The sequence below is a fragment of the Neophocaena asiaeorientalis genome, unplaced genomic scaffold, assembly GCF_003031525.2.
Source record: "Neophocaena asiaeorientalis asiaeorientalis breed wild unplaced genomic scaffold, Neophocaena_asiaeorientalis_V1.1 scaffold275, whole genome shotgun sequence".
Lineage (NCBI taxonomy): Eukaryota > Metazoa > Chordata > Mammalia > Artiodactyla > Phocoenidae > Neophocaena > Neophocaena asiaeorientalis.
The window spans coordinates 4246630-4259845 of record NW_020173679.1 but is presented as its reverse complement, the minus strand read 5'-3'; the positions used below and the strand labels follow the sequence as shown (position 1 = coordinate 4259845).

The 13216-nt window shown below is 48.1% G+C and overlaps 1 protein-coding gene across 1 annotated transcript in view; it reads left to right on the top strand.

Moving 5' to 3' along the window:
• Window positions 1-12859, top strand: part of FHAD1 (forkhead associated phosphopeptide binding domain 1) — a 133766-nt gene extending 120907 nt beyond the window's left edge. Inside the window, exons 27-29 of the mRNA XM_024749888.1 lie at window positions 182-402; window positions 945-1110; window positions 12735-12859. Coding sequence (XP_024605656.1) covers window positions 182-402; window positions 945-1110; window positions 12735-12851 — 504 coding nt within the window. The 3' untranslated portion in view covers window positions 12852-12859. The remainder of the gene's footprint in view (window positions 1-181; window positions 403-944; window positions 1111-12734) is intronic.
• Window positions 12860-13216: the final 357 nt, after the last annotated feature.

Below are 13216 nucleotides of genomic sequence, written 5' to 3'. Positions count from 1 at the left end.
TAAATGGATGCGGTGAAAATGAAAGTCGTACTAAAAGCCCCAAATGCACTCATTTGCAAAGCATGTGTTTCTTCTCTGCAATTGCAGAAAATGAATGAAACAGAATTAGACGTTTGCCTCCTCAAAGTGGCCACCAGCGGTCTTGGGCCAGGCCTCTTACCTGCGAAACGCTTTCTCGTAGTACATGGATATGAGCAAAACCCTCGGGAGTCTGATGAATATCAAAGATATGTCAGGTCACGTGTCCATGAAACACCTCTCCCCAAAAGAGAGGGAGAAGGTCAACCAGCTTCGACAAAGAGACCTCGACCTGGTGTTTGATAAGATCACCCTACTCAAGAACCAGCTGGAGAGAAAAGAAGAGCTTTTGAGGCGATACGAGAAAGACATTGAACAGCTCAGGTACGGCCCGTGTCCCCGGCAAAAGGCCCAGGCCTCCATTCTCCAGGCTAAACCTCGGGGCAGCTGCAGACCCGTAGGGACCAGGACAAGAGGACAGAGGCCTGGGTGTGGAGGGAGGAGGCGGGATGGTGACTCAGGGCCTGATGGACCCAAGTCTCTGGGCGAGAAAGCAGCAGTTAAAGTACCCTACTCTCTCTTAAGGAATAAGGTGAACCTTTTATGAATGTGTCTGATGTTTCACCATGTGTGTGCTTTTCATAATTCCATCATATTTTCAGTGGTATCAGCTCCCCCACCCTCTCTGGGAAATTGGGAGGGGCTGGTAGCATAACCTTCGCCACCTTCATGCTACACTTCCACAGCCAATGGGCTATTTATTCTGCCCTCTATTCCCCAAATCTTCATCCTTCTCCCCCACTTGTAATGAAACCGCTAAGTTAGGCATATGTAGAAGTGTTTTGAGAATCCCCCAGGTTGGGAGCATTGGTGGTCAGTTGAGAAAGATGAGGGGAAAAGAGACTTTGTCTCTCCTGTGTGCCCAGGCAGAGCAAAGTGTCGGTTCAGATGTACCAGTCACAGGTGGCCAAGCTGGAAGACGACATCTACAGAGAGGCCGAAGAAAAGGCGCTGCTGAAGGAGGCCCTGGAGCGCGTGGAACAGCGGCTGCACCAGGAGAAGAGGGTCCACAGGGCGATCAGGCGGCAGGAGGTGAGAGGTCCCCGCTCGGAGGAGAGCCTCTGAGGCTGCCCCTCAGCTCCCTTTAGAAGCAGCCACCTGAGGTCCTAGTGGGATCCAGGTAGCACAGAATGCATTCGCCGACGCAAAGGAAGGTGTCAGAATAGCTTTAGCATTAGGCAGACCTACCTTTAGACTCGTTCTACCATTTACTGTGTGACTTCAGGCAGCCTTCTTTCTTTTTTTATTTTTTTAACATCTTTATTGGAGTGTAATTGCTTTACAGTGTTGTGTTAGTTTCTGCTGTATAACAAAGTGAATCAGCTATATGCATACATATATCCCCATATCCCCTCCCTCTTGTGTCTCCCTCCCACCCTCCTCATCCCACCCCTCTAGGTGGTCGCAAAGCACCGAGCTGATCTCCCTGTGCTATGCGGCTGCTTCCCACTAGCTATCTGTTTTACATTTGGTAGTGTATATATGTCCATGCCACTCTCTTACTTCGTCCCAGCTTACCCTTCCCCCTCCCTGTGTCCTCAAGTCCATTCTCTACATCTGTGTCTTTATTCCTGGCCTTCCCCTAGGTTCATCAGAACCTTTTTTTTTTTTTAGATTCCATATATATGTGTTAGCTTAACCTCTCTGAGACTCCTAGTCTAGCTTGTCTCTATTTTTTTAAACTTGTTTTTAATTTAATTTTTATTTTATATTGGATATAGTTGACTTACAGTGTTGTGGTAGTTTCAGGTGTACAGAAAAGTGATTCAGTTATACATATACATATATCTATTCTTTTTCAGATTCTTTTCCCATATAGGTTATTACAGAATATTGAGTGTAGTTCCCTGTGCTATACAGTAGGTCCTTGTTGATTATCTATTTTATATATAGTAGTGTGTATATGTTAATCCCAAACTCCTAATTTATCCCTCCCCACCACATTTCCACTTTGGTAACCAAAAGTTTGTTTTCAAAGTCTGTGAGTCTGTTTCTGTTTTGTAAATAAGCACATTTGTATCATTTTTTTTTTAGATTCCACATATAAGTAATATCATATGATATTCGTCTTTGTCTGACTTACTTCACATAGTATGACGATCTCTAGGCCCATCCATGTTGCTGCAAATGGCATTACTTCATTCTTTTTGATGGCTGAGTAGTATTCCATTGTATATATGTACCACATCTTCTTTATCCACTCCTCCATCGACGACATTTGATAATATCATATGATATTCGTCTTTGTCTGACTTACTTCACATAGTATGACGATCTCTAGGCCCATCCATGTTGCTGCAAATGGCATTACTTCATTCTTTTTGATGGCTGAGTAGTATTCCATTGTATATATGTACCACACCTTCTTTATCCACTCCTCCATCGACGACATTTGGGCTGCTTCCATGTCCTGGCTGCTGTGAACAGTGCTTTCTGAGACTCACAGTCTAGCTCGTCTGTATTTTTTTTAACTTTTGATAATCCGTGTATCTTATCTTGTTCTTCCTATTCAGATAACTACTTTTTCTACCAGTTTTACTGAGGCATAATCGACATACAGCAGTGTATTGAGCTTAAGGGTGTACAGCGTAATGACTCGAGTCACCTACCTCATGAAATGATTACCACAATAAGTTTAGTGAACGTCCCGAATTTTTTTAAAGGCGGCTATTCTTACTTTCATTGTTCTGCCAGGTGCTGGGGATATGCCGATGAATAAGCTCTCTGAGAATAAAGATTTTGGTTTGCTATTCTGAGTACCCAGAATGGTACCCAAGTCCTTCTGACTTGGGGCTGTGTATCTGTACACGCATGCTTGCGTGTATGTGTGTACATGTGAGTATGTGCTGTGTGTTTGCACGTGTGTGTATTTGTATGTGTGTGTGTGTTGCCTGCATGAGCTCTAAGGAGGCCAAGGTCACAGAAGGGCGCCCTTCTCCTCAACCAGGAGGTGATGGTCAGATAGCTCCTTGCAGAAGCCTGCCCTCCATCCTGCAAACTTTCCAGGCAGTAGGTTTCCAGACAGCAGGCTCTCTGGCTTATAGCCCCAGAAATGAAAAGTGGCTGTCCTGCTCTGAGGGAGCCTGGGTGCAGTGTTTCCAGTACTCACTGCTCTGAATTAAACATCACAGGCCTTAGTCTGCGTGTGTCATGGGGCTGCCTCAGGCAGAGGCAGTTTCCTTTCACACCAAGCAATGCCAGGGAGAGCTGGGCCAGTGGCAGAGCTGTGACTTTCCCTTTGATGTGCCCTCTGGAGAGCTCACCCCTCCCCGAAGTGCCCCACCCCCACCCCCAGGGCTTGGCAGGCTAGGCCCCAAAGCAGAGACACCAGACCACAGAATGGGACAGCAAAGGGCCCAAAAAAAGCCATTGTCATGTACTGAAAACCTGAGGATTTACATAATCAGGCTTCACATGCATTATTCATGGGCTGCCTCATTCATAACACAATGCAAGGGACGTGCCAGCCTGTTTGGCGCTAGACATCCTTCAGTCGAGAAGGGTCTGAAATGGCCAAGTTGAACCTGTGTCAGGGTCCCCAGAAGAGCTACAGCTAGTAGCTTTCAAATTCGTGGAATTCACAGTTGGGGGAAAGATGTATATGAACTACAGCCAGGATCGTGGCATCGCCCATGGTATCGTGTACTGAGCACTTAACAAGGGGCAGGCACCTGCTCCACACCGCACTTCACCTCTCCCATCAACCCGCAAGGGATGCTGGCAAGTGTCGGCCCCTTAGAGAGAGGGGAAAGCTGAGTTGACAGAGGGTACCGTTCCGTGGCTACTAAGCGGCAGAAACAGGATTCCCTCCCCACCTGCTGCCCTCCCCAGCCCATGTTCCCTTTTCCACACCCCTTCCTTCTGGGTCTCCCTTACCAGGGTGGCCCCCTTGTATACCTCTCACCGTTGCTCCTGGGGTTTTCACTCCAGGACTCAGGTGTGCATTTCAGGCTTGTTATTAATATGTGGTCAGAAATCCCTGTTTGTCAGGAAGAAAACAATAATAAATTTTAAAGTTTTGCTGGATTCTAAAGGGCACTTGTATACATCTGTCTTGGCATCAGTTCCTTCCAGGGAGTATATCTTCGTTGTTTTCTGTTAACAGAAAATAGAATTCCTCTTTTCTAAGTTTTACACTTAGTATTTTCACAAGGAGCCTTAGTTTTTGTAGTCTCCTGTATAAAACTTTGAAACTCTTCACCCGTTCATAGAGGTGGCAGGGTTGAAGCACTGAGATGAAATTACACATCTTAAGCTTCAGAACTGCCCCCCCAAAAAAAATGTAGTTTGTAGTTTTAATGTTTGACCATCCCTTCACCAAGCAGAACTTTCAAGAATCAAAAGTCGTATTTCCACACTAATACCTTTGGCTGTGAAAATGAGACTTGGTAGAAAATGCTGGGCATTCACAGAGAACTGGGTCTGTGGCTCTGTCCATGAGGCAGAGGGACGGGAACCGTGGCCCAGGCCGTGCTCACTCTAATCTACAACACTCGAGAAGCCGGCAGTGTCTCTGAGTTCAGAGGCCGCATTTGGAGTCAAGCAAATAGAGGTCAAGCCCCACTGCTGCCCCGAATGACCCTGAGTAAGTGGCTTGACCTCTGTATCGCAGGTTCCTCAACAAAAGCAACCAAAACTGTTAACAAGGGGCCTACTCCGTGGGGCAGCGGGAGGGTTAAATGGCAAAATGCCTGCAGCGCCTGGCACATGGCAAGCCCGGTTTCTAAGGGGGAAGAATAGGCAGCTCATGGATGGATGGGGATTCCTCTATTTCTTTCAGGGAGCTTCCTGCCAGCTGACGCCTTCCCCGGTCCTCCCAAAGCCGGCAGCTCTTATGGGACACGCTCTTCTCTTTGGTGAATAGGACTAGGGCCACGGCCAAGAAAGGACCCAGATACCTTTTGTGAATGGGCTAAGGCTGGGATTTTCAATAGGAAATTTTTAAATGCACAGAAGTTGCCACTTGAGAAGCACGCAAGCCCTCTCTTTGGGCTTGAAGCGTAAGAAAGGCTGAAGGGCACCGGCTGCTTCCGGCAGGAGAAGCCGCTCAGCTCTCCTGCCAATCAAATCTCCAGCCAATCAAGTCCTGGCTAGGGGGCGTGACCACCGCTTTGCCTTGTGGTCTCAGCCAGGAAAACCCCCTAACCTTCCCTCTGCTTAATTAGCTCAGATCCCTCTTCTTTAAGATGAGAATAAAAATGGCACCTAACTCGTAGCCTTCCATTCAATGGGAGCTTGTATACAAAACCCTTAGCACATAGGACCACAAAGCATACATGCTCTCCTACCATCGTCATTATCCTCACTATTCTATTTAACTCACTATCTTCCAAGATTTCCTTGGGCCCAGGTATTCTCAAGATTCTGGCTTCCTCCGTGGTTTTTTTGTTTTTTGCGTTACACGGGCCTCTCACTGTTGTGGCCTCTCCTGTTGCGGAGCACAGGCTCTGGACGCGCAGGCTCATTGGCCATGGCTCACAGGCCCAGCCACTCCGCGGCATGTGGGATCTTCCCGGACCGGGGCACGAACCCACGTGCCCTGCATTGGCAGGCGGACTCTCAACCACTGCGTGCGCCACCAGGGAAGCCCCACAATTGGTAGATGTTGTGTAGGAGGAGCGTGGGATGGGAGGGGCTTGGGGTGGTGCTCTTCCGCCCGCAATGATAAAGTAGAACCATGTGGCCAGGCCTATGCAGCATACGGATAGAAGAAGGCTAAAGAAAAAGACCCTCACCCACCCCCTTCTTCTGCCCACCAATCGCAGTGAATCCCAGCGTCTCCTAGAAACCTCAGAGGTGTGTCCCCGAATGGAACAGGTGGGGATGCATTAAACACTGTTGTGCTCACCTGATATTTTCACTCGGGAACGTTTAGAGGATCTCGTACAGAGAAATGCCAAAGAATCAGCACCTTGCAACTGTTCCTTCAAAGAGAAAGAGAGGCAGGTGTGGAGAGGTTTTGTGATCTTGCAGCCAGACACAAAGTAGGTACCTTACTTTCAAAGGGTAAGAGCTTATGGAGTGTACATGCCAGCGTGGGCTGCCCAAGAAACATCCACACACCTCCAGTGCCCTCCCCTCCCCCACCCCACCCCCTGCCCCGTCCCTTCTCCTGAACAAACGACCTAAGGGACCCAGTATCTGGAGGTGAGAGAAGGCAGAAGGGCAGTGCCACCATCCTAGGTGCTAAATGATTTGGGGACATAGAGACAAAATCATCAGAAAAGGAGAAGGGGAATCCTAGGAACCCCTGCCCTAAGAAGGAAGTATGTGGGTGAAAGAAGGGGGGAAAGTGGTACAGAATGGAGCCAGAAATAAGGATGAAAGTGCCTATGTTAACGATCCCTTCACCTGCCAAAGGGGAGGCCCATTTGATGGTGAGCTTTCTGGCAGCCCATGGGAAATGGAAAACCCAGTGTGGTCCAGTGTTCACAGCGTCCGTGAGATATGAGGGATGTGTTGCTCAGAAGTGTTCACAGAACAAAGACAATGCTGGATTTTCCCCCAGAGAGGACATTGTGTGATGTAACGGACAGCACCCCTGAGAACGGCAACGCGGTGTTGGCTGGGCCACATCTGTGCACAGCTCTTGAGACAGACTGATGTCGTCACATCCCAATGAGTTCAATAAAGTTCAGGAAAAGCAGGTGCACAGGGGCCAGGCTCTGCCCTTCAGTGCCCAGCTGCCCACTGATTGAACTTAATCCAGGAAGGAGTTTTGCAGCAATGTTCAAACTGGGGTTCCCTGGCGCCTTTGGGTGCCATGGAAGGGTGTGACTCTCAAAGCACACACACCTTTCTCCCACCAGAGAAGCTCTCCATTATCTTATACCCCAAGTTCCTCATGGGATTTTGCTTGGATAAACGGTTCTGCAAAAAAAAAGCGGGGGGGTGGGGGCGGCAGGATGAGGTGGGAGAGAAGAAGGCTGTTGGTTTAAAACTAACCCCTGCTTTATAATGTCTGGGAACTTGGATAGTGACTGTGTCAACTGAGTTTGTGATAAATACTGAGTGGCTGCAGGCTCGAGGCCTTCTCCACGGAAAATGCCTGGATGGCAACTGTCAGTTCAATACGGGTCCATCAGCCTTCACGGACAGTCCTCTGAGGGTAGAGTTAGCATCCTTCTGGGAGAATGGAAGAGTCTTGTAAGCACCTATGCCCTGTCCCAAAAGACAGCCTTATTTCCTCCATGAGTTTTGTGACTACCCAGTAGGGTTGCCAGATTTAGGGGAAAACAAACAAAAAACACGATGCCCAGTTAAACTTTAATTTCAGATAAACAGCAAAAGCTATTCAGTATAAATGTCCTAAATATTACACAGGGTATATTCACACCAACAAATTTGTTGGCTTCATTCTGAAATTCAGATTTAACTGGGCGTCCTGTATTTTATCTGGCAACCCCTCCAACATGTACTGAGCACCAACTAGACACCAAGCAGGGAGGTTCTGAAGCAGGTGTCGCAAGATGGCAGCCCACAGATATATTCCATTTGGCTCATGGGATTTTTTTTTTTGTTGTTACGTTTCAAAATAGGGCAGTTTCCTGGAATACTCTGGATTTCCAGCTTCCCTGGGAAACTCGGAAGATCTGGCGACCCTAGGCCCACAGACCCACAAGCCACCATCACAAGCCTCCATCTTCCAGGCCCCTTAGATAGGCACTGGGCTCGTGTGTTTGCTGCTGTCCACCGCCACCCCAGCTCACTTCACCCACTTCTTTTACTTTCCTGGCCCCTGTAGGAGTCAGGTTGGCGACCCCGGTGGATGCTCAGGGCTCTCGGAGAAAGTCTCCTTCCTGACATCACTGCACGTTCGCCTGCGGAGTGTCAGTCTGCAAGGGAGACCCCCGTTCCCTCTCACTTTTGTGTCTCCAGTGCCTAGGGGATGCTCTTTCTCTGATGAGCTGCCCCTGAGGTGCGGGGCCTTGAGCAGGTCAGGGTCAGCAGCAGTAATCAAACCCCAGGGGAGTGGCAAGCTCCAGATTTTCAGTGATGCTGGCTTCCCAACAGGCCCCTGTAGTCCCCGCCAGGGAGGTTAGCCACTGGGGCTTTCAACATTTCCACTGGGTGGAAAGCCACTGGATATCTACAGCCTCTTCCACTGGTCTAGGAGGCTCTGCTTCCAGCTAAAGCAGATCTGTCCTCCAAGAAGAATACCGTATCCTTCATAGCCTTCTTGGTTGACCACCTCCTTCTCTGCTGCAATCTGGAACAGAGATTCCCTAAAAGGTTCAGCAGGACAGTGTAGCATTGCCCCAAAGCCACACCCCCTTCTGCAGACCTCCATCCTCACCTCCTCACCTAGGAAGGCTCAACATTCCATCCAAATGGGTAGCATCTGAAAGTTGAGAAAATTCCATTTTTCTCTGATGCAAAAGGCAAAGAAGAACATAAGCTAAATTTTGTCGATATTCTTTCTGTGTTAAAGAGACGAATGTTTGTAGAGATGGTGAAGAACTCAAAAGATGCAGAACTCACATTTCCAGGTGAGCCAGAAGAGAGAAGAGAGAAAACCATAGAACGTCAGCAGGAAGCCCAGTTGACAGTTATCCCACATCTATTAGGTATTGGGCATTCGGCATGTGCCAGGCACAGAGCCAAACACTCGACGTGCAGTATCTCATTTAAGCTTCACAACAACCCTATGGGGTGGGTGTTGTTATTATACCCAGTGTACAGATGAGATGTCTGAGGCTCAGAGACTTTAGGAGAGCTGGGGATTAGTGCAGATCTGACACCCAGGTGAGTGCTAGCTTTTCCTCCTTTAGGTTATAAAGCTCCAGGTAATAAACCTGATACATTTCCAGTGGCATTTCTCTTAAATTTCAAGGAAGCATCCTCTAGAATTCTCTTAAAAGTTGAGAATTAAGACTATGAAATCTTGAACATGTTGAAACATTGCCATTGACAAATCAGCCCTGGAACTGGAATTAAGCCAATCCACGTTCCCACTTTGCAGACAGTAGAGCCGAGCTCTCAGGAAGCTTGAAAGCCAAACACATTTTGGTTGAATATGAGAGAGGAGACATTCAAGTTTGTTAAAAGGCCACAGTCATGCTGAGGCAACCACATTATCATGGGAAGAAACGAAGATATTCTAGGTGAGGGATATATTTGGAAAATAGAAGCTTCTCAACCGGCATCCTTGTGCTAAGACCGGAAGGTGGTTACTACCCAGAGCAGCATGTTAAGAGGACGGAGAGCATCCTGGGGGCCCCACTTGATCTGAGACGTCTGCCACCCTGCAAAGTGGAAATGACTGGAAGTTTGTTCCTTATTCATTCACATATACGACTGAGCTGGGAGGAGGCAGAAACTACCCTACATCTAGGTTTTGTCTGAGGACCACCTGGGGATATAAAACGGCAGAGGAGGTATTGGGATGGGTCCCGGATGCTGTGGGAATATTGTGCTTCTCTGAGATGCGAGACCCCCTGGAACTTCACGCTGCCTCTGGCTTTAACAGAAGCGGGGCACGTGGTGCTTCAGCTAAGAGCAAAGAGCCAGCTTCCCATTCTCCCTGCCCTCCAGCCTGAGCTTAGAAGTTTGGCGTCTAGGATCTCCTCCGTACAGAAAGGTTTCCTCCAGGTTCCTTGCCAAGTGTAACGGGCGACTCCTTCCTCAAGAGTGGGCCTGGAGTCCTTCGGGGGATGGAGTCACCAGGCCCACCTTGAAAAGGATGGGACGTGTAAAATCTGCTCCGTCTCGCCCACTCGTAAGAGAGTCTCCATCTCTAACAAGCTTCAGAACTAACACCTCCTACCTTTTTAAGACCCTCTGGTTTTTTGTTTTCTGTCCACCAAATGCCATTCATCGATTTTATATTTTTTTCCCATTGCAGCTAACAGTCTTCTATAATTGTTCGTCAGTCATATGCTAAAGGGGGAAATCTTCTAGTTGACAAATACTTATTGAATACCTAGTCTAGGCCACATATCGTGGTAGAAACTGGGGATAGAAGAATAAACAAGACGATATGATTCCAGCCCTCATTCATTCAACATCCATTTGTTGAGAGCCTACGATATATGGCGGGTACTGTCCAGGTGTTAAGGTTCAATCCCCTTCTCAGTGGGAGCCGTATCACCCCTGCGAGGCCAAAACTCTACTTTTTTAATGTATAAAGCGCAGACGTATGCACAGCGCTCTCTGTAATATTCAAATTTTATGGACGTGAGAGCAATTAGGAAAGAATGCCTAAGAAGGCTCCTTAAGGGAAGAACGATACTGAAAAAAAGGGTGGGAAACACTGGGTTAGATCAATGAAGAAACACACAAAACTCCTTGTCTTTCTGGGTTTTATTCTGGGATAAATAAATGAATATAATGATTAAATAACTGCTTTTTGAGGACAAAGGCCAGTGCACTGAGCTCAGGAACGTATTTCACAGGGACCTCCCTCCCCCACACTCCCAGGTCAAGGGCCAAGAGAGGCCTCCCTGAAAGGGGGATGTTTAAAACCAAGACCTGAGGTGGTGTGGGAATGAACTGGGATCTTTCTAGAACCGATGCTTGCAGATGCCCAAAGCAGCCACTCCAGTATGCCCTGAGTTAATTTCCAGTTAATTTCCAAATTTCCAATCTAGATGTTGTTCTTTAAATGAGGGGCTTCTACCCCTGCCTTGTCCTTCTAAGGACGGGGCATGTGTTTCCAAACACACAGGCTGAACGCATGTCGCTGCCTGTGGTCACTGGTTCAAGACGGACCTTGCCAGGTTCCCCCAACCCTCGGGCCCACACTTGCATTTTCACGTTTCCCATTCTCCATCTCTTCCTTTTCCCAGTTCAGCCATCCCGTCTGCCTTCTGCTGCCCCCGTCCCCCCACTCAAAAAAGGGGACCAAAGCTTGCTCTGTGGTGCTTCCCACCCCAAGCTCGTGGCAGACCTGGGGCTCGGGGGACCCTGGGACCAAGGAATCTTTATTTTTAAACAAACACCCAGACTCCAACTCCGACAGCCAGCCCCACACCGGGTCAGAGCACTGGCATCTGGGAAACACCCAGAGCCAGCAATTTTATTGAAAATCAAATAAAAACGGATACAAAGGAAAAGTGGTTTAGAGGCGAAAGGTTTTCTACATTTCCTGTCTGTTTTCCTTTTATCTGGGCATTCCTGCCAAGATTTACTTTGTGGGCTAGTGTAGAGATGTTAGCCTTTCTTACCCTGAAATGATTTTTTTCTTCCTTGAAATGATTTTGAATGCAGTCTCACAACACATTCAAGTCAGCCACTGGCACAGGTCTGGCACAGGAGATGATTTTTAAACCTGTCTTAAAGAGAAAAGAGCTACAGAGATGGTCCTAACAGCCCCTTCCATTGAAATCCACCCAGAACCTCCTCTCAACCCCTGAGGAAGACAGGACATTCTGGTCCCTATTTGACAGATGAGGAAACCAAGGGTCACGCAGTCAGTGGCAGAGCTGAAACCACCTGACTGAAACCAGCTGAAACCAGCTGACTACCCACCAGCCCTCTTCCCCCAGGGGCATGTGTTGTAGTCAAAAGCTTGCAGGAAGGCAGTGTGAAACCTGCTGGGAAGAAACTTGCAAGGTACAGTGGCATCTATAGTACATACAGAACTGTGTGAGTGAGATTCTTGGGTTGCAATTAATAGAAACCTATTCAGAAAGAGGGAGGGGGGGTTTCCCTGGTGGTGCAGTGCTTGAGAGTCCGCCTGCCGATGCAGCAGACACGGGTTCGTGCCCCGGTCCGGGAAGATCCCACATGACGCAGAGCAGCTGGGCCCGTGAGCCATGGCCGCTGAGCCTGCGCGTCTAGAGCCTGTGCTCTGCAACGGGAGAGGCTGCAACAGTGAGAGGCCCGCGTACCGCAAAAAAGAAAAAAAGAGGGAGGGGGCTTTTTTAAGGATATAGGGGTGAATACCTCATAAAAACTGAGAGCTGAAAGAGAGCCTGGCCTCGAAATAGAACTGGTAAGCCATCAGATCTCAGGCATCATCTCTTTTACACACACACAAGCATGTGCACGCACACACACAGGCCATATCTCCTCTCTGTGTCTCTGCATGGCTCCCCTGATCTCTGCTCTCTCCAGTCATGTGACAGGAAGGAATGACCTCACGGTCCCCCAGTTCAAAGGACCAGCCCAGGGAGCAAGTAGCATCTTAGAGCCCATAGCCCCAAATCCTGGGAGTGACCATTTTAAAAGCCCAGCCCGTGCCAAGTGCCCAATCAGCTATGACCAGGGACAGAGTCACACACATGGCTGCCTGGAGCCAGGAGTAGTGCTCAGAAAAGGGTTAGACGACCCCCTGGAGTATCCTGCATTTTCCCCTCCTAAGACATCAGAGACATAAGGCATTCCGTTCAGTAACAGCTTTTCGAGCGAAAGTCCATCCCAATGAATGTGCCTATAATCAGAAACTCCTGGTTCGAAAAAAGATGCAAATGTAAGAAGAAAATGTTATCTGTGTATCTGGAAGAGTGTACACCAAAATGTGAATAAGGTTCCCTGTGGGTAGTGTGATAATGGTGGATCATTTTACCTTCGTTTTGCTCACGTCTATGTGTGTATATAAATATTTTTTACAAGAAAGGTTTTATTTTGAGTTAAAAAAAATGCCATTTGAGAAATATTTGGGGATCTCCCTACAATTATAGAGTCTGGGCATTTGTTGCTCTTGCTTGTTGAAGGTTGGAGCCAGAAAAGACACCCCAAAGATGGACCAAGAAAGGGAGATGCTGAAGAGAGAAGCGTCCAGCAAATCCAGCCAGAGCCTTCTGTTTTCTAAACCTGGTGGAAGGAACTAGAAACGCCGTCCCGCTGGGCCTCGCGTGATCCTCCGTGAGTCAGTGTAACTCTTCTGCGTCAAACTACTAAGATGCTTTTTTAGGACTTTAAAGGTTGCTACCCTAGTGTGTTGCTTCCTAGACTGGTATTTTGCACAATACTGTATTTTGGAGTGTGTGAGGAGAGGGGTTCTTTTCGCAGATATTATGAATGTAAACATACTCAGGCGTATGAAGAATAAGTTTGAGATTCAGACTCCTAGGCCCAGTAGATACAATTATGTGTTTGGGCAGTGACAAACCCAAATGTCACACCTCCAAGGAGCTCCGAGAAACCCGCAGTTGAGAAAACCCAGGGCGTGTACTGAGGCCACAGGACAGAATGG